Source organism: Fomitopsis serialis, assembly GCF_022376445.1.
Source record: "Fomitopsis serialis strain Sig1Antser10 chromosome Unknown B0H18scaffold_6, whole genome shotgun sequence".
NCBI lineage: Eukaryota > Fungi > Basidiomycota > Agaricomycetes > Polyporales > Fomitopsidaceae > Fomitopsis > Fomitopsis serialis.
In genome coordinates this window covers 637,401-658,971 of record NW_025954966.1, presented here as the reverse complement: position 1 = coordinate 658,971, position 21,571 = coordinate 637,401, and the positions used below count along the sequence as shown (strand labels likewise).

The 21,571-nt window shown below is 51.3% G+C and overlaps 7 protein-coding genes across 7 annotated transcripts; 2 read left to right on the top strand and 5 right to left on the bottom strand.

Moving 5' to 3' along the window:
- Positions 1-250: 250 nt before the first annotated feature.
- Positions 251-1,349, bottom strand: B0H18DRAFT_1101815 (uncharacterized protein; the record flags this gene model as incomplete). Its single annotated transcript, XM_048032532.1, has 4 exons — positions 251-348; positions 442-655; positions 842-1,056; positions 1,241-1,349. 4 exons carry the CDS (start codon positions 1,347-1,349, stop codon positions 251-253), a joined length of 636 nt encoding a protein of 211 aa, XP_047898396.1.
- A 3,276-nt stretch (positions 1,350-4,625) lies between these two features.
- B0H18DRAFT_555265 (uncharacterized protein) lies at positions 4,626-6,362 on the bottom strand. The gene is made up of 15 exons (XM_048038577.1): positions 6,310-6,362; positions 6,085-6,158; positions 5,946-6,029; positions 5,818-5,896; positions 5,752-5,765; positions 5,603-5,671; positions 5,542-5,551; positions 5,475-5,492; positions 5,390-5,415; positions 5,313-5,338; positions 5,219-5,253; positions 5,142-5,166; positions 5,069-5,080; positions 4,894-5,012; positions 4,626-4,830 (listed from the first exon to the last, which is right to left on the bottom strand). The coding sequence occupies exons 2-15, from the start codon at positions 6,120-6,122 to the stop codon at positions 4,726-4,728; spliced, it is 660 nt and encodes a 219-aa protein (XP_047898395.1). The 5' UTR covers positions 6,123-6,158; positions 6,310-6,362; the 3' UTR covers positions 4,626-4,725.
- Positions 6,363-7,951: 1,589 nt separating this feature from the next.
- Positions 7,952-10,231, top strand: B0H18DRAFT_1115049 (MFS general substrate transporter; the record flags this gene model as incomplete). The annotated part of the gene is made up of 16 exons (XM_048033208.1): positions 7,952-8,091; positions 8,144-8,160; positions 8,215-8,294; positions 8,348-8,376; positions 8,434-8,471; positions 8,520-8,595; positions 8,701-8,825; positions 8,875-8,920; positions 8,974-9,004; positions 9,056-9,074; positions 9,125-9,168; positions 9,226-9,386; positions 9,437-9,820; positions 9,870-9,956; positions 10,029-10,166; positions 10,219-10,231. 16 exons carry the CDS (start codon positions 7,952-7,954, stop codon positions 10,229-10,231), a joined length of 1,428 nt encoding a protein of 475 aa, XP_047898394.1.
- Positions 10,232-11,013: 782 nt separating this feature from the next.
- B0H18DRAFT_869878 (uncharacterized protein) lies at positions 11,014-13,593 on the bottom strand (the record flags this gene model as incomplete). Its single annotated transcript, XM_048040052.1, has 15 exons — positions 11,014-11,093; positions 11,147-11,287; positions 11,345-11,420; positions 11,472-11,486; positions 11,548-11,840; positions 11,902-12,001; positions 12,054-12,130; positions 12,186-12,297; positions 12,354-12,439; positions 12,499-12,646; positions 12,699-13,091; positions 13,161-13,184; positions 13,236-13,266; positions 13,336-13,409; positions 13,474-13,593. 15 exons carry the CDS (start codon positions 13,591-13,593, stop codon positions 11,014-11,016), a joined length of 1,770 nt encoding a protein of 589 aa, XP_047898393.1.
- A 1,150-nt stretch (positions 13,594-14,743) lies between these two features.
- Positions 14,744-15,744, bottom strand: B0H18DRAFT_1082848 (uncharacterized protein; the record flags this gene model as incomplete). The annotated part of the gene is made up of 3 exons (XM_048031596.1): positions 14,744-15,417; positions 15,472-15,581; positions 15,638-15,744. The coding sequence occupies 3 exons, from the start codon at positions 15,742-15,744 to the stop codon at positions 14,744-14,746; spliced, it is 891 nt and encodes a 296-aa protein (XP_047898392.1).
- A 1,470-nt stretch (positions 15,745-17,214) lies between these two features.
- On the top strand, positions 17,215-18,269 carry B0H18DRAFT_869762 (Alpha/Beta hydrolase protein; the record flags this gene model as incomplete). The annotated part of the gene is made up of 3 exons (XM_048040044.1): positions 17,215-17,403; positions 17,462-17,584; positions 17,715-18,269. The coding sequence occupies 3 exons, from the start codon at positions 17,215-17,217 to the stop codon at positions 18,267-18,269; spliced, it is 867 nt and encodes a 288-aa protein (XP_047898391.1).
- A 1,124-nt stretch (positions 18,270-19,393) lies between these two features.
- Positions 19,394-21,361, bottom strand: B0H18DRAFT_951667 (uncharacterized protein; the record flags this gene model as incomplete). Its single annotated transcript, XM_048042035.1, has 17 exons — positions 19,394-19,513; positions 19,575-19,681; positions 19,731-19,813; positions 19,871-19,895; positions 19,947-19,965; positions 20,026-20,093; positions 20,149-20,206; positions 20,255-20,329; positions 20,383-20,450; positions 20,505-20,613; positions 20,673-20,686; positions 20,747-20,758; positions 20,824-20,856; positions 20,908-20,989; positions 21,039-21,063; positions 21,122-21,175; positions 21,327-21,361. The coding sequence occupies 17 exons, from the start codon at positions 21,359-21,361 to the stop codon at positions 19,394-19,396; spliced, it is 987 nt and encodes a 328-aa protein (XP_047898390.1).
- Positions 21,362-21,571: the final 210 nt, after the last annotated feature.

Genomic DNA, 21,571 nt, shown 5'->3' with positions numbered 1-21,571 from the left:
TATAGTCGCACGCAGGGACAGCTCTAATAGGCGCTTTCTATCAAGAGTTGATGGAAGAGGAGGAAAGGGGGTCCATTTAATATAGTCATCGACCGCCGGGAGCCGCTGCGCGGTTCTTGACGATGACAGCACTCAATAACTTGAATGGAGCTGCTCTCCAGAGGAGATTAGCACCAGCAGGGCATAGTCTCCGTTGCTAACAAGAGATACTGTATTTGCATACCTGCAGCTTCTTGTGCTCGTCAGTCCCTCAGGATGTGAACCGTCCCAGTGGGACCGTCGTGGGTGGCGCTGAGCGCTCAACGTCGGAGCAGGGCGACACAGTCAGAGTTGATACGCTGCCCTTCGCTGCACATAGTACATAGACTAATTGATGGTAGACTAGCTAGGAACATGACGCGTCAGCCAAATCCTCGCAGCCACTACAAGCACGGTACATACCTCTCCTCGTCCAAGCGCACGTAGATCGCCATCTAGTCAGCACGGCGGACACAGGGGAGACTAGACCGCAACATCCACCCGCGTATGGCGACGAATACTCTTGAGACAGTTTATTCTCGATTCCACCCTCCATGGTGTTAGCGCGCGAAGTTTGTGTCGGGTCGCCAGCAGGATCGCCGACAGAGGTGGAGAGAAAAGGAACGTGTTCGAGCAACTTGAAATATACGAGGGAAGATTAGGAATGCGATAGCTCAGACTGGAAAGGCCATACACAGAGCAGCAGATCGTAAGTATGGTTGTAGCTAGCTTATAGCGCTCGCCATTACGATTCAACGACTCACAAAGTGTCAGACATCCTTCGACCCAGCGTACTTTTGGAAGCCTGAATCCTGCAACATACCGTCGAACACCTCGCCGGAGAGTCCTGCGAGATCCCAAGAGCTACAGCGGGAGGATGTGGATGGTAGACGAGGGTAGTCTGGGTAGACGATGTGGTCGGATGACAGACTACGGCGCTAATGGCTGGCCGTAGCGCTAGAAGTGGTCCTCGACGACCTGCAACCTCTTCCTCCTCTCCCTCTTGACCAAGTACTCGCACGCTACACTGATCGCCACCTAAATACCCGTACTGGGGTCTACTCTCCCTTGGTCAGTCATTGTCAAAGGTATCCACATGGAGACCGGCTGCTTCACAATTTGTTCGCGCTCTCCTGGCCAGTTGAACGCTGTATATCTTCTGCAACCGGACAGCCGTCTTCAGTCATGCTCATCTGTTCTAGTTGCTTCGTCAAACGCGTACCCACGTTGCAGTAGCGCAATGCTGCCACCCGGAGCCTAAGAACGGTAGAGCGGATCAGCGATTGTTGAGTAGAGGCTGAGCGGGATGCGCGGGTAAGTGGTTGGCACATGTCTATGCCTCTGTAGTCTGACACTGAACTTCGGTCCGTGTGACAAGAAGCAATAAGTATCGCTGGACATGATCTCAATGACCACTAGGCCAGGTCAAAGGTATCCCGAAGCTCTGCTGTCCCTGGCGTCGGACTGAACTCCTTCATAGACGTCTGATTCCGCAGAACGACAGCCTACCACGGTCATTGTTGCATCATTTGCCCTGCTACTCAGATGTCACGCCGTATGTCGCTAGCAGGGACGGAGAAGCAGTCCATGGAGTTGGGAGGCGTGAAGTTGTACGTTTTGCGCGCACATCGTCTCACATCTTCGACCGACTCTCTCATAATTGTTCGCGCGACACAGCAAATGATCTACTTGTGCTGCTCTCTCAAGGCAATGTCAGCGCCGCCGTGCGAATGGACTCACTCTAATGCATCACCCCGCGTCGACAGTGGTTGACGACACCATTGTCCGAACTAATCTGGTCAGCATGTCCAACGCTCGGATGCGCATGTTTCCGCAGTGAATGTGATGGTCGTACCACGCAGCACCGCGCAGTCTCTTCCAGGTAGCCGGAAAGGTTGCATGTCACGCATAACATCACCCTGGGACCCACTGGCGAATCAGTCCGAAGTTCCTGTCGACGCGAGAGCAGTGTCAAGTATCGCATTGAATGCGAACGCTTGATCGGTGGATGGGGGAAGCGAGGCGCTAGGCATAGGAGCAACACGATGTCCTCGGTATTCGGAGTCACCCCCAGTACCCATCAAGGGCGCCCGCTCGATTGGTGTATGGTACAGCACGTTTGGCAGGGCCGTGCACAGTTTCTGAACACATAACGACAGGCCCTCGAATGGCGCGCCTCGCGCACCCAAACATATTTACAAGGTGCACCATGCGATGCCATCGCGAAATTTGACCGCCGACGTCACGCCCTTGACTGCATCACGACAACCGGGATCGACGTCGCGTATACTCGATGGGAATGGTGCCCTTCACAGCGGCTTCCCGACGCTCGTCTTGAACGACCGGTCGCCGCCTAGGACGACGACTCCGCTTGGATCCCTGTATGCGACTGCTTTGGGCTCGTCTTCTGCCACGGTCACGTCCTCGAATACCTGGAGAACAGGCCGCCGTCTACACCACTACGCTGATCACACGCAGCGATGCGTCGTCTCCCGCTCCGTATTTTTGCACTCCGCACCACTCATTACGACGCCACATAAATTCACTGGCTTTGTCTCTTGCTGGCGTACAGCTTATGTATGATTGACTCCATTGGCGAGGTGGTCTCGCAGACGCATCATGGTCATGCTGAACGCGTTATTTCCTTCCATGAGCGTGAGTCTTCCCCTCTCGTTCCATGGCCGTGCTGGTATCGACCGTGAACGTCATATGCGTAGCGTCTGCATTGGTTCCCGGCGCTGAAAGGATACTGGACGCGCATATACTTATTACATTCCTGCAAAGGGTGTAAACCGTCAACGTTGTCACTGCCTCCGCCACCGATGCCCGTCGACTGTGCGTGCCAGCCGTAGCGGTATGTACTGCAGGGGGTCGACGCGGGCTCATGCGTCGATATACGTCTGGCTCTTCGGGCGAGCGTTGCCGTCATGGCTCGCATTTCTGCATCTCTGATGGAGCGGTGTCCGGTTGGACGGTTGCTGTTTGTACACAGACTGGCATGTATCAGACACCCGAGGGTTTGATCGTCCGTGACATCCTCAGCATTTGTACGTGCTATCTCCCGCAGGCGTTTTAGCCAAAAGACACAGGTTCACCCGTCTCGAATGTACTTAGGTCGACGACAAAAACCGGCCGATCTTTTCGCGGCGCCACATTGCTTCGCGCGACCTTCGCTAGGTTCGACACAACCCCCCTCCACGCTAGCGCCGTGTGGAGGGTCTTGTATGAGACTACGACCTTCACTACCTCTCAGTCTCTCCGGTTCACCTTTTGCTCATTGTATGAACGCAACAGCTTTGTTTTCCAAGTGATGTGGAGTTTCCAGCGAGTCTGAAATGACACTTGAACGGCACCTAGAACGCGCGACGAAGCTCGATGACCTCAGGAAGCGGTACGCACCCGACAGCGAGGGCCATTCAGTACCACTGTGCAAGGTCCTATCGGTACGCCTAAGGTCCTCTCCAAACATGTAGATTGTTGTGTTATTGTCATGTATGGCACGACAGTCATACTAATCTTGCCGGATCCACATGAGACCATGAGTCGGGATTCGAGGCTCTCTGACTTGTGAGTCTCACAACACACCCATGACATCCCGTAGTGCTGTCGACTGCTTAGAACTGGGCAAGTTCGTACCCGAGCCGGATGGTCGACGCGCCGACGCATCGCGTCAGGGCGCGATCCTTTTATTGCTAGCGGCCTGCTAATTTGTATGGAAAACTTGTATACTCTTCGCCCGTTTGATCCACCCCGAGGACGAAACAGTGACTCGCCCACGAACGTTTTTGATTCTCGCTGCCCGTTCGGCCATCGGCGACTTTCGTTCAACAGTGCTTTTCTTCGAGTTCGCTCTACATTCACATAAGAAAGTGAGCATATCTCGTCGGCTTCATAGAATGACACAGACCGTAGTCTCGCTCGGTAAGGGGGAATCGGTGACAGTGGTCGTCATTACATGTACCACGGGCCGTACAACATTCATGCCCTTGATTGTCCATAGTTTTCAGTACCATGAGCAGCTGCGGTTTGGCTACACCTACCTTGGCTGAATCGTGGCTGTTGTATGGCGGGGAGGTGTTAGGTCTCAATTGAGAGAGCGGATGCATCGGCATAGTGTCATCGATGCCCCGACCTCGTGCCACCTTTCTGTAGTTCAACCTATAGTCTTGATCATGACTCTGAACCAACAACGCGTATGAGGGGACCATACGTTGCTAAAAGGGAGTTTGCGTAGACTAATCACGGCGATGTCAAGCAGAATTCGAAGAAGTGGTTTACTGATGTACGCACGCTTGCTCAGTAGCAGATGAATGGCGAAGTAAATCATGTTGTCGGGCATCGCGACGAGCTGCAGCGTTGGAATCAGCGAGGATGTGTAGAAATATACTCTAAACTAGGGGGCGCACCGTCACAATGACACATACGCCGAGTATACTGCACCGATGCTTGTAAGTGTGCACGTTGTAGCCGGAGGGAGCCTTGAAGGACAGACCTTGTGAGCAGGCCGTTGTTAACAGTCCAGTACGTGAGTTTGTCGAGCAACTACAAGCCATCAGCTATCGTAGTATGTTTTAGTCAGGTTCATAGTACATACATGGTCGGTACTGGATGATCATCGTAATGCACGATTGTAATCAGTACTTGGTCACTCTACTACCAGCCCTCGTCGAGAGAGGTGTGTTTCAGATAGTTATGTCGGTTGCGTACTCACTCTCTTACCCCAGACCTACGACGACGGAGCAGAATCACCAGCGCAGCTGTGATGATCCAGTCGGCTAGACTAGCAGAGCCCATGCTTATGCCGACTATCATCTATGTAGAGGTGCAGGAAATGAGTGCAGCTCCGATGTCGCGAGACGCAGCCACAAGAATTACCCCGATTTTGTGTGGCAGCTCCGCGACAACTTTGATTACTAGCCTGCAATTTGTTGTTTCAGTAGTCGCCTGACCGTTGGACAAAGTCCATGTTTGTACATACAGCCGTTTCACGATGACTTGCGCAGGAAGTGTGAATATATGAGCGTGCCACTGAAGCAGGATGAGAACTCACTGCAACCGAAAACTACGCGCAATGATGGTTTTCACAGTGCACTTTGGCAGAAGAAACCGGGATGACTACCCACCTAGTCTAATACCTGACAGGATGGCCTTCCAACGTATTTGTGAGACACGGTTCCACCAAAGAAGGATATCAGCATACAATCACCGTGGGTAGAAACCAATTTCTATTTGCCACTGGAAAGTTGACGGTGCATAAGAGCTCAATGTGGTGCACCCAAAGCATGAGCTCTTACAGATGTAGACGCGGCGGGCATAAAATCTATGGAAGACCAATCAGCTTCACAATAGTACGGTCTTTCGGCGCTCATACCCATGTGCGATGCAAGTGATCACTGCCTGACCCCCGTTTCAGCTGTTACGCGGTTGATTTCGAGCATGAATCGCATTTTACTCACCGTCAGAGCTATTGTACTCTTCCGGAAAATCGTTAGTCGCGTGCGGTCACCAAGGTTCTACGCCTACATCGAAGCTCCTGATATGATATGATCAGAGATTGTAGGTTGAAGAAAATATGTATACCGACCACACAGACAGCTTAAGTGCCGCTGGATTGTCGAAGTTGAGGATGAGGTAGTAATAGATGACATGCATACTGAGTGCAATGTGCAATGTGTCGAGGATGCTTATGCAGCAAAGTTAGTGCTGGAAAGATCAATTATGTCGTATGCTTACAAGAGGGACCAGACCTGATAGCGAAAACAATTCATATTACGGAATATGGCACCAGGGGCTACGTACCACCGCACGAATCAACATGGATTCTTTGGGATAGTTGCGGTACCACATGTAGGTCTGCATAGTGGTGATACCATATGCGCTGAGAGAAGATTAGCCATTTATCATGTAGCGGAGACATACGGGCGTACGTAGAGGCGAGCAATGTCCCTATAAGGAGTATGCCTTCTGTCTTGTTGAGATTCTCACCCATGGTACGGATCGGCTCTCGCTCTCTGTTGAATATTGAATGTTAGTCTCGGAGTAGACAAGCACGGAGAGTCGAGCTACACGGCATTGACCAATGTACGAGCAACTAAATACTTCATGAGAGTTTGAAATGCCCTAAGCAAGCAGGATATCAGCTTCGTTGATGCATGATTGCCAGTGTACAGCGCGGCGTAAATGATCGAGCGCTTTATGGTCAGATGGCCCGAGGCAACACATCAGCCTAGATATGAGCGATGTTAGTACCGATGATAGACGTGCTTCCCGTAAAGCCTACATGTAACTCACGAGAAACCTTGCGCCTAACCAGTGGGGAAGAATGCCTCCTACGTAGAGCTTATGATGATTCTGGATGACTTGCTGACCACGGCCCCTTGATGCGACCACACATCTGCCAATCTGACTACTCCAACTCAACTACTTAGCATGGCCAAATGTATCTAGCCATCCACATGAATGACTGAAGGATAGATGCTCATGGTACTCACGGTTGTCTGGTTGTATGACATCTCGTCAGTGAGTTATGGTCGCCGCTGCCAGCGAACCCAGATCACTGGTGTAATGGGCAAGGTCGGCTCGGACGGTCGTAGTGGCTGCGGTCGCGCGGAACAGGCGGAGCGAGCGAGAACGCGCTCGGGATGGACCCAAAAAGTGGTGTTGGAAAGGCGGAAAACTACGGTACAGGCTCGCGCGATGTATCTACATGCTGACATAAGCATGTGGCGGGCGCGCCCGTTACAACTGGCACGACGACACACATCTGACTAAGAAGATGGATCGCACTGTGCCGAGTCTCTTCCCGGCTACGTGGACATATGCCGTGTCCTTGGCAAACTTTTGACGAAGAATGAAGACCTTCTCAATGCAAGTGGTGTTCCCAGACCACACATCCAACAGTCGCATCGAGGCCGCCGAGCGGACTTTGAAAAACACATATCCTCAGCTCCTCCTCGACCGAACCTTGACAAAACAGCTGAGATACATAGCACGTCAACAAAATCTAGAAGCTCATTCTACAGGTCTACCGATGTACAGATGTATGTGTCTTCAGCTGTGTTTGATTCCAAATCTGAGCGCTGAGCCCAAGCTGAGCCGAGTGACTTACTGTCCCGCGGCCCCTAATCCTGGAGTGTCCCGGGTCCCCCCTCGTCCTCTATTACCGTGCACGTGGCCCAATGGCGACCGGCGACCACGCATCGAGTGGGCCGTTAGCCACGGTGCTATGACCAGTCGTTCCGTACTCATAGGCTCACCTCAAGCGACCTCTACCGCGCGATGAAGGTGCGGATATCCGCCTCTGGTGGAACCCCGGTGAGAGCTCACGTTTTATCGAGTTTGAATATGGCGCTACAAACCGACGCCCGACGGACATTAGCTGCGCATGACTGGATGTGAGAAGTCGTACCGCACCCCGGTCTCATGTCTCAGGTAGCATGCTTCTCGGGCCCAGCTGCAAGGTGTCATCCATATCCGAGCTGACTGCCAGTGCATGCCAGCGAGCGCGGTTCTGTCTTCCGGAGCCGCCATTGCAAAGACTCCGTGATACGTATTCGAGCGTTGTGCGGATAGCTGTTTGTAGAGGAAGCCTTTGCCCGTCCTCATCGAAGCCTATCTTGTGACAGTTGCGTGCGTCTTATCCTCACTAGCGCTGTGCACAGGCCTTCAATCTCCTTCCCAGCAGATTGGTCCATTGTACCTGCTTCGTAGGGTTTGGCTGCCACCAAGCGAGTAACGTTGTTCGCCGGTCAATTGTTGTTGTCGCCGTCGGCGATGCGGATGAATAAACCTTATTACGGCCGGCCGCAGGTTGACCTATGGCCGACACAAGACAAATCTACACGACAGATTGGTGGGAATCCCCTGCGACCGCAAGCGAACACTTTAAAGCAATTACCTTCATGCTGGGTGCCGTCTCACCCGCCGACTAGCCATGTCTGAAGATAAGATCGCAGAACTAGCGTCGCCGCAGCTCTCGTACGCCTCATCGGTGGTAGACCGGCGGCGCGTGCTGCGTAAGCTGGACCGGCATCTCCTCCCGTTCGTGTCGGTGCTTTATCTACTGTCTTTCCTGTGAGTATGGGTTCACCGACCTCGCAAAAGATGATACTGAATCGGGTAACAGCGACCGAGCTAACATTGGTTTGTGCACCTGTCATCCTGAGGTCGTCGTTCTGAAAACCGAGGTTGAAATAGGCAATGCGAAGGTTGCAGGGCTTACAACAGATCTACGCCTTACAGGCCTGCAGTATAACCTATGCTCGGCGATTTTCTTCGTGAGTTGGTTTCCACTCTCCATCTTCTAGCTTTCTTATGTTTGTCCTGCCAGTTGCCCTATACATTCTTCGAGGTACCGTCGTGAGTTTGAGCACCGTCGCTACGTTTCACAACTGTACCTAATCTCCTCGCCATTAGTAACATGGTAATGAAGCTGCTCAGGCCATCGCGTTGGAGTGAGCTTATTTTCTACACAAGACTGGTGAATGTTGACGCTTTCCTAGTACCTTGCATCATGGTTTGCTGGGGCATCGTCATGCTGTCTATGGCCTTTGTGAAGACGTTCTCCGGACTCATCGCGTAGGTTTACAGCATCCTAATCATGTAACAATATGCCTGACACGAACCAGAGCACGCGTCTTTCTAGGGCTCACAGAGGTCACTCGTGTCTTTCTTGCTCACCAGCGGTATTATTGAGGCTTCAGCAGTCTGGGCTGTTCCCCGGTGTAACTTTCTACCTATGTTTGTGGTACCCCGAGCAGCACAAGCGCAGCGGGTGTCTATTTTCCTGTCTGCGGCGACGGTATCTGGTGAGTAAACACCGATAGGTGATTTGCATAAGTGTTCACCAATTATTAGGTGCATTTGGTGGCATTCTCGCCTTCGGTATCGAGAGGATGGACGGGTAAGCGACGTTTGATATGGATCGTTGGCTCATGTAATTCGTCGTCTACTCAGCATCGGTGGACTCGCCGGCTGGTCATGGATTGTGGGTGCAAACCAGTCAGATTACACCGTACAGTTGCTCATAGCTGTCTAGTTCTTACTGGAGGGAATGAGTACGTTGCGCCAAATCAGAGGCAATTGCGCTCACACATTAAATGTATAGTCACGGTCGGGGTTGCGGGTCTCTCGTTCTTCTTCATGTACGATGTACGTGCATTGTTTCTTTCGCATCTACGTGTTCTGGCCCATTGACGATACACTCAGGATCCGGAGACCGCACCATTTTTGTCACCGGAGGAACGCGAATGGCTCATCGACACTATCAAGGAAGATATGGCCGGTCTTTCCAAGTCATTCGAATGGAAGTTCCTTGCTCAGGCTCTCAAAGACCGCCACACGTATATGTACATGCTTCTCTATCTCTTGTGCGTCCTCCAAAATATGATATGCTATCGCTGACATGTACAGTTCTTAGTACCGCGCTACCGGCATACACTTTCGCACTATTCCTGCCGACGATCATCACCGGCCTAGGGTACTCTGCTGCTCACGCGCAGCTGCTCACGATCCCTCCGTACGTCGCTGGATGTGTGGTCACGGTCGCATACGGGATGCTGTCCGATCGATGGGTGATGCGTGGCCCTTTCATTCTGATTGGCTCCCTCACTGGTGTTGTTGGCTATGTGATCCTCTTTGCGACCGACAAGGCTGTGGTGGGGTATGTGGGCACCATCATTGCTGCGTGTGGGCTGTTCCCTGCAGCGGCCTGCGTCCTCGCTTGGACAGGCGGTAATGTGGGCGGCGATGTCAAGCGTGGAGTGGTTATCGCCATGACCATTGGTCTCGGTAACCTCGGAGGGTGCGTGCTTGTCCATGGGTAATGAGATGCACGCTGATCTGTCCCTCAGATTTGCGTCATCGTTCATATATCGTGCGCAAGACAGTCCGCGCTATCATCCAGGGCATGCTACCAACATCGGTTGTCTATCAGTCGCGTAAGTGAACGGACGTGGTACAGATCGGGGACTCATTGAATGCTGACTGAATTGACACCACATGAACACCAGAGCTGTTCTCAGTGCGATTGGCATGCTCGAGCTCCACCGCTTGAACGGACAGAAGCGACTCATACGAGACAAAGAAGGCATCACGATCGAACGCATGGCTGAATTCCGGGAAATGGGTGACAATTCACCTCTATACAAGTATGTCCGATGCCGCTGTATGTACATAAGTTGGTACTGAAGGTCTGTACAGGTATACACTGTAGTGACCGTGTTAGTTGCTGCTCCCTCAAGTGTAGCCTTTGAGTCTCGTGGCGGGGGTTCCATACTTCTGTACTACCTGTTTACACTACTTGAAAGTTATATAGTAGCTGTTGCATGCGGGCTTTCTCTAGCCAATGTTTCTATGACGCACGCTCACCAAGGGCGTCGTCCATCACCCTCACAAAATGTGAGCTCATTCCAAGTCGCATCTGACTGATCCCAAGAGGACTTTTGTGTTATTTTCACATTCTGCAGCGTGACACTAGCAGTAGTACTTGCGGGAGCAACGCAATTGTGCATGCGTGTTGGATTGCTTCGTGATCGACCTCTGGTATGGCTGAATGTAACAAGAGCCAACACGAGCCGCCAAGAAGTCCGCCGTCACCGGCGTCGACCAGACGAACAGAGATAACCCACAAGCCGGACGGACGCTAACTACCTACGGCTCGCAAAAATCTGAGTATATGCGCCCAGAGATGCTTCCTCCGGACGAGATGTCTCTGTATATGTTTCTACAAGCTTTTGTGCAGTCGACCGCAAGTGAAGATCGCACGGACTACCGCTGCTTGCGCCTCGTATCTTGCAGTTGAAACAAGGGCCGCTTGCCAGTGCATCTGAGCGCCGTTCATAGTCATCCCATAGGTGCATCGACTCCAACCTGACTGTGTATTCTCGTGTAAATGCCAATTCTACAGCTACATTGTGACACGGAGTCTCTCGCATAAGATGTGCGCGCGTCAGAGAACACCTACGTCTCTCGGTCAGGCCGGAACTACACCACCATTCAGTACAGCTGGAGCCGTTGAGAATACTGAGACGTACTAGGTGGGTAGTCCATCTCATCGTCGTTGAGGTACCAAGCTCCTGAGAAAGCGGGATAAGAAAAGCTACCTGACCAGTAAGACATTAACACGTACTATCACCTGACATCGTCTTCTCATTGTGGGTCTGACCATCTCCGAACCAATGTAAGCGATTTTCAGTGTCATCCAAAGGTTCGTAATTGAAATCTTCCCAGCGAGGGTATTGCAGAGCACGCAAATTGTGAAGCGACGAGCCTAGAAATCGAATTTACATTGTTAATGTCATAGGCGGGCGCAAAATGTAACACGTACCAGGCCACAAAGCAACAACACGACCCCGCTCTTTGCCTCCCTTATACCAGGACCTACACGTCTGACTGAAAACAGTCTGCCATACTATGGCTCAGAAGATGCTAAAGCAGACGCGAACTGGTAGTACCTTGGGAAAATAGTGCTGCAGCAATGCACAGCTAGTGAGCACATGCTATCTTCGGAGGAGTATGTCGCTAGCTCACTTCAACATACTCGTCGAAGTCCCGTACGACTTCCGGCTTCACGTCAATGCTCTTCAAGCGCCCTCGCTGAAGCTTTTTCGTCGCTTCGATCATGTAGTCGACCTGATGCTCTATGACGGCCAGCTGCGAGCCGGAGCTCACACCCGAGTTCGGGCCGAGAGCCATAAACCAGTTCGGGAAGCCATCCGTGCACAGAGACATGTACGTGCTTGGATACTGCGCCCACCTTTCCTGGATTGTGATGCCTGACCTTCCCACTACAGGGAAGGGAAGCTGGAAGGAATAGTCGTAGCCTACAGAACATTGATGGTAAGGACGAGTACCACAACAACAGCAACGATGTGATAGCTCTACCTGTGGCGCACAATAAAATGTCGAGGTCTTGGCGGATACCGTCTTCTGTCTCGACACCGGTTCTGGTGATTTTCTTGATAGGAGACGCCACGAAGTCAACCTTACACTCAGGGTGAGCAATTTGCTGGGACATATAACGAGCTACTACACACGTTGTCCTCGCAGAGCGCCTCCAAGTATCCTGGTCCAGAAGTTAAGCGTCGGCATGCTACACCGAAATCGGGAGTCACTATTCGCCGACACTATCAGTCAGACAGCGGTACATATAGTCAGACATCACCGACAATGATCTGCGATCCATGGCTTTTTCGCCAGCCTCGTCCTCATGCCCGCCTCAATGAACTCGCGGCCTTGCTTTTGAGTAGCCCCGTCCGCATAAGTGATTGGGTTCAAAGACTGGACAACACTAGATGAGGTACGTGTCACAACTACTGGCAAAAAGGTGGGCCTACGTTTATGTCTGTCTCTAGTTCGTAGCGGAATAGCTTGCAGAAAGCCTCGTCTCGGAATTTCTCCTTGTCGACTTCGGTGAACTTGACTATTGTAATGTCAGCCTCTGGCAATGGGAGGGAGATGTCGCGGCAATTGCTCACTTACAGTTGTCGCAGTCAGGCTCTCGCTGCAACAATTCCAAAATCTTAGACCTTGAGAATGGAGGGCATATCCACGTCTTTCCCCGCACATAATTGATGAGATGCGCGACGTGTGGCTGAAGGGCGGGTACAATTTGAATTGCGCTGGAACCCTGACATGGAACGATGAGCTTCACGCAGTGTAGCCTGTTTATGGCTACATACCACACCGACCACGCCGATTCGTTTATCTCCCCATGTCTTGACGACGTCTTGCCAAGGCTGATGTTCCTTGCCAAAGTCGGCGCTGTGAATGAGTTCGCCGCCGAACTCCTTCAAACCTTCGATATCAGGCCACGTCCATTTACTGAAGATACCAACGGCGGTGATGAATACGTCCGCAGTATCTGTAATCTCTTCATATGCAGGCAAGCCTCCGTCCGCCGTGTCCACCTGCCTCCGAATACGGAGAAGCCACTTCCCTGAGGACTGGTCATACTGCGCATGTACAACTTCGTGCTGTAGCTTGATATAGCGCATTAGCTGATACTTGTCCACCACTGACTGGAGGTATGCCTGGATCTCTGCTCCGGGAGCATAAAAGCTCGACCAATCAGCCTTGCAAAGTGAGTAATATGTATACGTATCAGATAAACACAATTGGAAACGGGCGGATATCGAGCTTACCTTTGCTTCAAATGTGTACTGATACTATGCAGCACCAATTAGGTATGTTGAACTACCTTGCGAAGGCAGGCTTACACAGTGGGACGGAATATCGCAAGCCAAGCCTCTGTGGAGTGAAGGCGGTCTCAGTACCGAGAAGTCGTAAGCTTTCGCGCTGTGCGGGTTGTGAACGTACGGGAAACGATTCGTGAACCATGTTCCACCTACTCCTGCGCATCGTTCGTATATTGAGAACTCGGCGTCAGGAATCTTTTGAGGGAACCTGTGCGGAAGTCAGAGGAAGTCAGTATGTAAGAACGTGAAGTTCAGCCACTTGCCTAATTGCAGCAACGATACCGCTAAACCCTGCACCCACACAAACGATTTTGATCGGTCTATGCTCGTCGATTGCAAACTCGCCAAGCTTGTATGAGCGGGAACCCGCACAACCCATGCTATCTTCTAGATCAGAGTGGCTAGGATCGCATTGCGGGGGCGGCCCATTCATGCTTGGAGTCATGCTGGACGATCAACAGGGGTATGATATTGTCCGGCGCGGGCGAGTGAGATATATACTGAGCTCTTCTCTCTCATGAGATACCGGTGAGAATAATAAATTCACAAACCCTGCTCGATAGTCCGCGTGTACGCATGAAGCTTCTGCGGTCACGGCTTTTGGGTCTGTGTGACAACTAATGCCCCACGCCGTTCTGTCCAATTGAAACAGCTCAGTGCTCCACGGAGTCATTAGAGAACACGGAATGTCAACTTACTTTGCTTCCGGATCAAGATGGAGAGCTTGAGCGGCTTGTCGGACACGTTCAAAAACAGAACATGCCAGTATGGTGATTGTCGCCGGCAGCGAGTCATGCGCGAGCCTTGACTTTGACGAGGCACTGGCAGGCCCGGCAAGTCAGGTAGCGAGTAACGATGACAAATTGCCGCATTGGCAAATATCTGTAACTGTCAGCGCAATCACAGAGAACACAAAAGAGCAGGACCACACACACAACCTCGGATCCGCTGCTAGCACTGGGAGTCCATGAGTTGACACATCTGGCCGACTATGCACGGCCTTCAATTGCGTCCGTCTTGGGGTGGAGCGTAGCTACTGCGCGGCTCAGGGCATTTTGAAACCCGACGGCACAGAAACATTTTGATCAGCATCGCGCGAAGCTTCAGGCCTTGAGGGGTGAGATGTACAAGTCGTGGTCATTGCAGGTGTCCAGAATCCAGATCTGTAGCGCTGGCAGCAGGCGCTAATAATACTGCATTAACTTGGCCGCACATTCCGCGTTCGTCAAGTCTAATTTGAGCGCGCGCGCATCGGTGTGCAAATTGCGACACGTCTCCGTGATAAATGAATCCCATCCTCCTCCTCCGAGTGCGAAATGCACCGCATAGCCACGCTAATCGGTCCTGAAAGACTCAAATTGCACGTTCTGCTTCAAGTTGTTTTCTCTGATTAAGCCGTCAATGAAGTGAGGAGTCGAAAGGCATATTTAACAGCATTTCACACGTACAGTCTGAAAAATGCTACACAAGGCTCGCACGCCGTCTACTTACAATGATTGGACTCTGCGCTATCTATCAGTATCTCTGCCCTACTCGCTAAGCGGCTTCTGAGCGGAGAACACATAGAACCGGATCTCTGCTCCCACTGTTTCATTCCATTCCATCTCGACACCGTCAAGAAGCGAGTCAAACTCGGCTTCCGAATCAACAACTCCTAGGCCCCCAGCGTTGAGGATGGGCGTTTTCATACCCCTGAACACTCCGATGAAGTTGTTCCGAGCGCCGACGCCGACATCGCCCGCCCAGCTTCCCAGAGGTATAGTTCTCTCCTCCACACTGACGTGCACGAAGCCTAGGTCGCGCAGCATATCGGGGATGTAGCGCGCGCAGTCGAGCACAAGGCCCTTGGCTTTGAATAGCGTCTGGACCAACGCTATATGCTTCTCCGTCGTGGGTCCCGCCTTCCAGGACCCAACTTCACCGAGCTGCACCCAACCGCCCGGTACAAGCGTGCGCATCATCTCGTTGATGGCCATTTTCCATTCTTCGGCGCGCAACGCTGCGACGAGAAGACGCTGATGGATGAGGGTGAAAATGCCAGACCACTCGGCTGGGAGCTTGGTAATCGTCGTGGTCAGGAACTCGACGTTTCCACGCGAGACGATGCGGCTGTCGTCCACTGGGAATAGACGCGATTCGATGTCAATGGCGTGAACGACCGCAGCGGCCGGGATGATGCTGAGAACATCCAGGAGCCAAGTACCTGAGTACGAGTGAGAATTGTCCGCTGTCTAGCGATGTGCATAATCGTTCTCACCGGATCCAGTACCGCTGTCTAGAATGTGGTCTTCCGATGTGATTGTAACAGGACAAGCAATGATGCGGTCCTCGAATGAGCCCTTGAGCAGTCTGTGCTGGAGAGCCAATCTAGTAGCGCCGTTGTCAGCTCACTCACTATAGCCATTCAGAAAGAAATCACGTACCGCTCTCTTTCTGTTGTATCTGAGGGTAGCACATAGTTAGCTCCGGGGAAGGACTGGTAGACCCTCTGAGCATGGTCTATGCGCTTGGAAGTGTCAAGTCCATGCATGGGAGACAGGTACTCGGTCATGGCTGAGCCTAGTTGTTACGGGGGAAGTTGCCTATTGACCAGCCCCCTCTTATAGGCCTGCCCATGTCTACGCCAATGGTGAGGGCGCGTCGACATCGACCTATGTCTTGGTTGCCGTTGTTTGCTGTTGCGACTCATTTCTTGCTTCTTGAACTCCGTATATCGGTTACGCACGGGGCGATTGGCTGCGCTTCCTACTTACTTTCTACATCATGATTGCATCGTATCTTGAGACAGACCTGATGGTATTAGCCCAAGGCTCTGTCCGGACGAACAAGACCGTTACGGGGTATAGGGTTGCGCGAGTCTACTGATTGGCGAATGCCTAGGAGGACCTTCTGCTTCTGGATTGAAACTATTGAGGTCTCCCGACATCCATTGCCTGATCATCAATAGTGAACAAGAGGAGAGATGCGGTACAATTGATGGAAAACTCGTATGGAGCCCATTCACTCTGTCAAAGTTTGGGTCGATGTCATGTGCTTGCCAATAGGTGCTGACAGACTGGTTCCGCGTTTGGAAGGACGACCGGGATGCCATCCGGTGACGATTGACCCGTCTTCAGTGCGATGACAGCGGTGTTCGCAATTGTCATGACTCGTGAAGCTTTGAAGCTTGAAGGTTTGAAAACATTGACATCTCGGCAGAACTTAGTAACAGAGCTCATCACCCATACAATTCCATTCGACGTCACGGTGGAACAACCTGAGAATCTACGTTCTTTTCTCACCGATGAATCATGGAACTTGGATCATAGCCATTGGCAGGCAGCGGTCCGAATCGGCAGACATGCCTTTCGGAGTTTACTATGAGAGGCAGTGACGCGCTTTAGTAGCAATAATCAGGACTGTTCAATACATTGTCTGGCTCCGAATATATAAAGTTGAATAGTTCCAGCACCGTTGCGGCACCGTTGCGGCTTGGTTGCGACACCGTGTTCAGCGTCCGTTTTGGTTCCGTCAAACTTCACTCAGCCCGAACCTCAAACTCAAGAATCAGTATTTCAACATCGAATGTAAACGCTTGACAGAACCTTGAACTTGAATCCCCCCGGGTGTACACGCACGTCGATCACATACAACACGTGGTTTGTGGTCCCCGATCAATTGAGCATCGATCAAGTTCAAATTAATGAAATGCGGACGGAAGGGCCGCTTTGCGGCCACGGTCTGTCCGTATCAAGTACTGTCCAGTCCTTTTGGGAGTATTGCGCAGTTACTTCGAGTACGTTCAGAACTTCCGAAGATGAACCTACATAACTGATAAGTTCACAGACATGACAAATGGGCCGCGCGAAGCGGCCAGTGTTACGTTAGTATGATATCTAATCTTGTTCTATCGTCGTAAGTGTCCCTGGCTGGAACAGTGTTCCGTCCACACCGTAGACTACTTATAGTGACCTACTAGCGCTGAGTCCTGACAAGCAGCGCTGGTACCTGCCGTGGCAACATGTCTACCGTGTCTGCTCTTCGAGTTACAGCCAAAACCGCATTTTCCAGCGACGGTACACCCATTTATGCAGAGGCTATTGGAGATTCCCACAAGCCCGCCGTAGTGATGGCTCATGGAATGGCTTTATCCGCCGCCATATTCGACAAGCTCTTCTATGACAAGCGCATGCTAGACTGTGTTTATATGGTATATACCTCTCAGTCAGTATGTTACAGTTGCTCATTGAGAAATCTCTCCCTGTCAGATCCGATACGACCTGCGTGGTCATGGTAGAAGTGGGAAGCCTACCGCGCCGGAAGCATATGTATCGTCCTTGTGGGCAAATGACTATGTGGCGGTCATGCAGGCGTTTGGTGTCACGAAGCATGTATTCCTTGGATGGTAAGCACAGTCTTGTTCGCTGCGATAGCCATGACATGACATGACACATTGGTGTACAGGAGCTACGGAGGTCAGTCACACGTTGGTAGAGATACCGTTCAAATTGTATTGACAAGCCTACAGCAACGGTTGCTTGTGATGTTTGTGCAAACATCAATCCAAATCCCCTTTCCGGGATTATATTCGTTTCACCCCTTCCATATGTTGGCCCAATCATGGGCGTTATCGGGACCTCCACTATCCTCGGGTTCCTTGATGGACTTTCTAGTACGACCGACGTTAACCTGCACCTCCAAACCAAGATTGACTTTGTCAATTCCCTCGTCAACAAACCAGAGGAACTCCCTTTCGACATCAAGTCATCTTTGCTTGGACAAGCACTCTTGCACCCTCCAGGTGTGGACGCACTCATTGTCTCTCGTCCGCAAGATCCCGCCAAACTTTTCACGGCTGGAGAGCAGGGACTTCCAATGCTGTTGATCCATGGTACGGCTGATACGCAAGTCATGGGCCAGGTCGTGGAAAGGGAACTCAGCCCATACTTCGTAAAACTTGAAGCGCGGGCGATACAGGGTGGTTGTCACGCCTTGTCTCTTGAATTCTTGGATGAGGTTGTTGAACCAATTCTCAAATTCATGCACAAAGTCGCGGTACGTGATACATCTACTTGATCGGCGTGGCAATCGCACTGAGTCCGAATCCCTTGTGCGCAGCGGATGGCCTGAAGTCATGACGTCGCAGAACACAAATTACCTATGCAGAGCTGGACCCATTTAACTTCGTATACTTGTTTCGATTATTTGACCAGAATGTCCGATGGGATGCGATTAGGCCTAAACCACTGTGGCGAGACTCGGAATCGAACGTGTGAATATTATGATCACTCCTACCCATTGACTGAGGGAGTCGGACTGCTTCTACCGCAACTTTATAAGACCCGGGACCAGGACGGGATCTCACGGTTCTTTGAAATTTTGAGCGACGCTGTTAGAAAGCATGTCGCACATGAACAACTCCATCGGTATCTGGCTCGACGAGTATCGGTGATAACGATAGCCACGGTCCATGCACATGTCCGGTGTCATGGAGCTCAGAGCGCAAAGATGATGAGCGCATCGCCATACTAGGGATCAGTACCGCAGTACGACGGTGCATGGTATCCGAACGCTGGCGTCGTGGAACTCATACGTGGTCGCACTCAGGCTCTGACACAAACCCAAACTTCGCGATGGCGTTGACAGATCCAACACTTAAGTTCGCTGGCGCCGGCGCCACTCAGCCGCGCCAGAGACTCTGAGTCTAATTGAAGTAGCTCCGAGTCGGTGGAAGACCTTACGGAAGACGCGTTAGCAGTACGTAAAGAAGCCACAACAGCGGTGTGCTTAAATCAGAGAGTTCATGTGCTTGACAGACGTACCTATTTACTCGACTGCTTCAGACTAGGACATTTCCATGTATTCTCCATCTGCCGCAAAATCAGTCATGAACACGGAAGGCCATCGGTGAGCGCTGATATATGGTATAGATGATTGCATCCCTGTCTGTATGATGCTCCTGAGAGTTCGCCATGTCCGACCGGTATTGCTTTTTGCGAGAGGCGACCGTCTACGGCGGCCTTCAATTTCAAACCTCACTACGTGGTTCAGACAGTGCCTTCGTCCTATGGGAGTGCATGTATTGTAGGGCATTGAACAGTGCCAGCGGTACAGCGACTATTAGAAGCGCGCTAACCAAGGGACCTGGCGGACAGTCACTAGTACCGATGGTGCCGCACAAGCTAGTACGGCTGACGGAACTATATGACACCGCCACTCTTAAGTTCGCCCTCGATGTCCCTGTCTGACCAACTCCCGTCTTTCATCATCGCTTGTCGTGGTATATCTATCATTTCATGTGTTTCGACGTTGACCATAATCTAAAATATGCACAGCAAAGATGAATTGTCACGCGAAGATATTGAATAGAGCTAAGATTACCTGTGCAGGACGAGAAGTTGTGTTATCTCCGGCGTTGCCTTGAGAAGATTTACTCGGAGTGTCCGAACTCTGTCGCCATGGGGTGTTACCATCAAATGACACATGTCCTGTATGGAATGTGACGACCTACCCGACCAACATGGAGCCTCAGCGCACCGTCGCCCTGATACTGCGCAGTACTCGACGCGGGAGCGAGCATAGAACGTGCGTTCAGAGTTGACATAACAGTATTTCCATAACTGTAGGAAACGGACAACGTTTATATTCATCTGCAAATTATAGGGGAGTGGACGCACAGTTTGCACAGAGGAAAATTGAAGACTGTTGGTACTTGATTACAAAAAACCGTCATGTGCAAGGAAACCAACTCACTGAGATGATAACTATTCGTCTGCATGATGTAATGAGCATAGCACAATATTTGTATGTAGTCCAAGTGGTCAGATCGTACCGTAGCGAGATACGCAACAACATCAGCAGCAGCGAAGGCCGCCGTCAGCAAACCATTAGAGACAATCACTGTGAACAGACAAATGAGTAGTATCGAGATGAACCACACAGTGATGGCTCGTACGTTGCAGCATACGCGATATCAGCCCCTTCGTACGTGTGTACGCAGTGCGGTTTTTGCGCTACGTGCACTCAGAAGAAGATTTGATTTGATGGGCCTAGCCACGTACCAAGTACCATGTCAGTACGGTCGTGATGATCATATCGCACACGACGGCTCCCATGAGCCAGAGAATAACGACGACCTTGAGTAAAGGTCAACTGTAAGCCATCGTATGCTAGAATAAAGGAGATGTACCTTCAATCGCTGAAGCCCAGAGAATTGCGGTAATATTCCGACACCTATGGCTGTGCCTACGCCGGACACTACATATGACGCGAGTGAGAGAGACATGAGATTTCATCGGCGAATGCACATACGACCTCCAATGACAGAAGGAACCGCTACCGTCGCCACAAGCCACAATTGACCGGTGAGCTTGTAGATACGCCAGGCGTAGAACAGCTGGACTTGCATCGCGATGATTCCCTGGGAGAGAAGAATGTAGTATCGGAGTCCAAGCCTCGGAGTATGCGTGGCAGACGTACCGTTAAAGCTTGCTCTAAAACGTAGAAAGAAGTATATGGACATGATCTCGTCGGTTACTACCAAGATCACTCACCGGTCTCAAATACTATATCGTTGAGTTTATTCGAAGTCAGCTACCGTATAAATCCAGCGGACAAGAGTAGCACTCACGCCAATTTCCGATACCAAGCGCACTTGCATTACCTGAAGAACACGATCACAATGTTGTGAAACTGTGGTCGTCATGTTCCTTACCGAAATTGTTTATGAGGACACCGTAGATCCATGCCATGTTGAATACGGAATTCAACGTGTCCGCCACAAAGAGAACTGCTACCTGCGACGGATATGACAAAACGGTCGTATAATATAGTGATCCTACTGACGTAGATCTTCATCCAACGCGGATCCCTGGATTGAGCAGAATTAGTTACGGCAGCGGAGACATGATATGAATTCATTCTCGTACATGCTGTAGGTGGTGTAGTAATAGGCCGTCTGTGTGATCATTACACCATAAAGCCTTCATTTACGATCAGAATAGCCTGTGGAATGTGAGCTCAAGACATGGGGCACGCACATGATGTTGATAAAAATACCAATCAACGCAGGTCCCTCTCTAAAGTATTGTGCCCTCATGAGCACGCATATACGAATAGGACTGACGCACGTACGTGGGTTCTGCAATGGCTTCAGCTGCTGTCGGCATCGTTGCAGTTCTTCCAATGGATATGAACGTTAACGTGTACGTCCCCGAAGCGAGCGTTCGTATCGAGTTATAGCTGTATGTGTATCAGCCTATCCTAAACTTGTCAGGCGCGCAAGGCTGTGAATGCGTAGTCTAGACGATCCGGAAAAGTGGAGGGGGTATCATGGTTGCCTGAGACATACACAACAACGATCCACTCTCCTCGGCAGA

Excerpts from the sequence above, each read along its gene's own strand:
- B0H18DRAFT_555265 (XM_048038577.1), bottom strand. The coding sequence starts at position 6,122 with ATGAAGTATTTAGTTGCTCGTACATTGGTCAATGCCGT. Across the intron at positions 6,030-6,084 it reads CGTACATTGGTCAATGCCGT|AGAGCGAGAGCCGATCCGTA; the intron begins GTAGCTCGACTC and ends AATATTCAACAG. Across the intron at positions 5,897-5,945 it reads GGGACATTGCTCGCCTCTAC|CGCATATGGTATCACCACTA; the intron begins GTACGCCCGTAT and ends ATCTTCTCTCAG.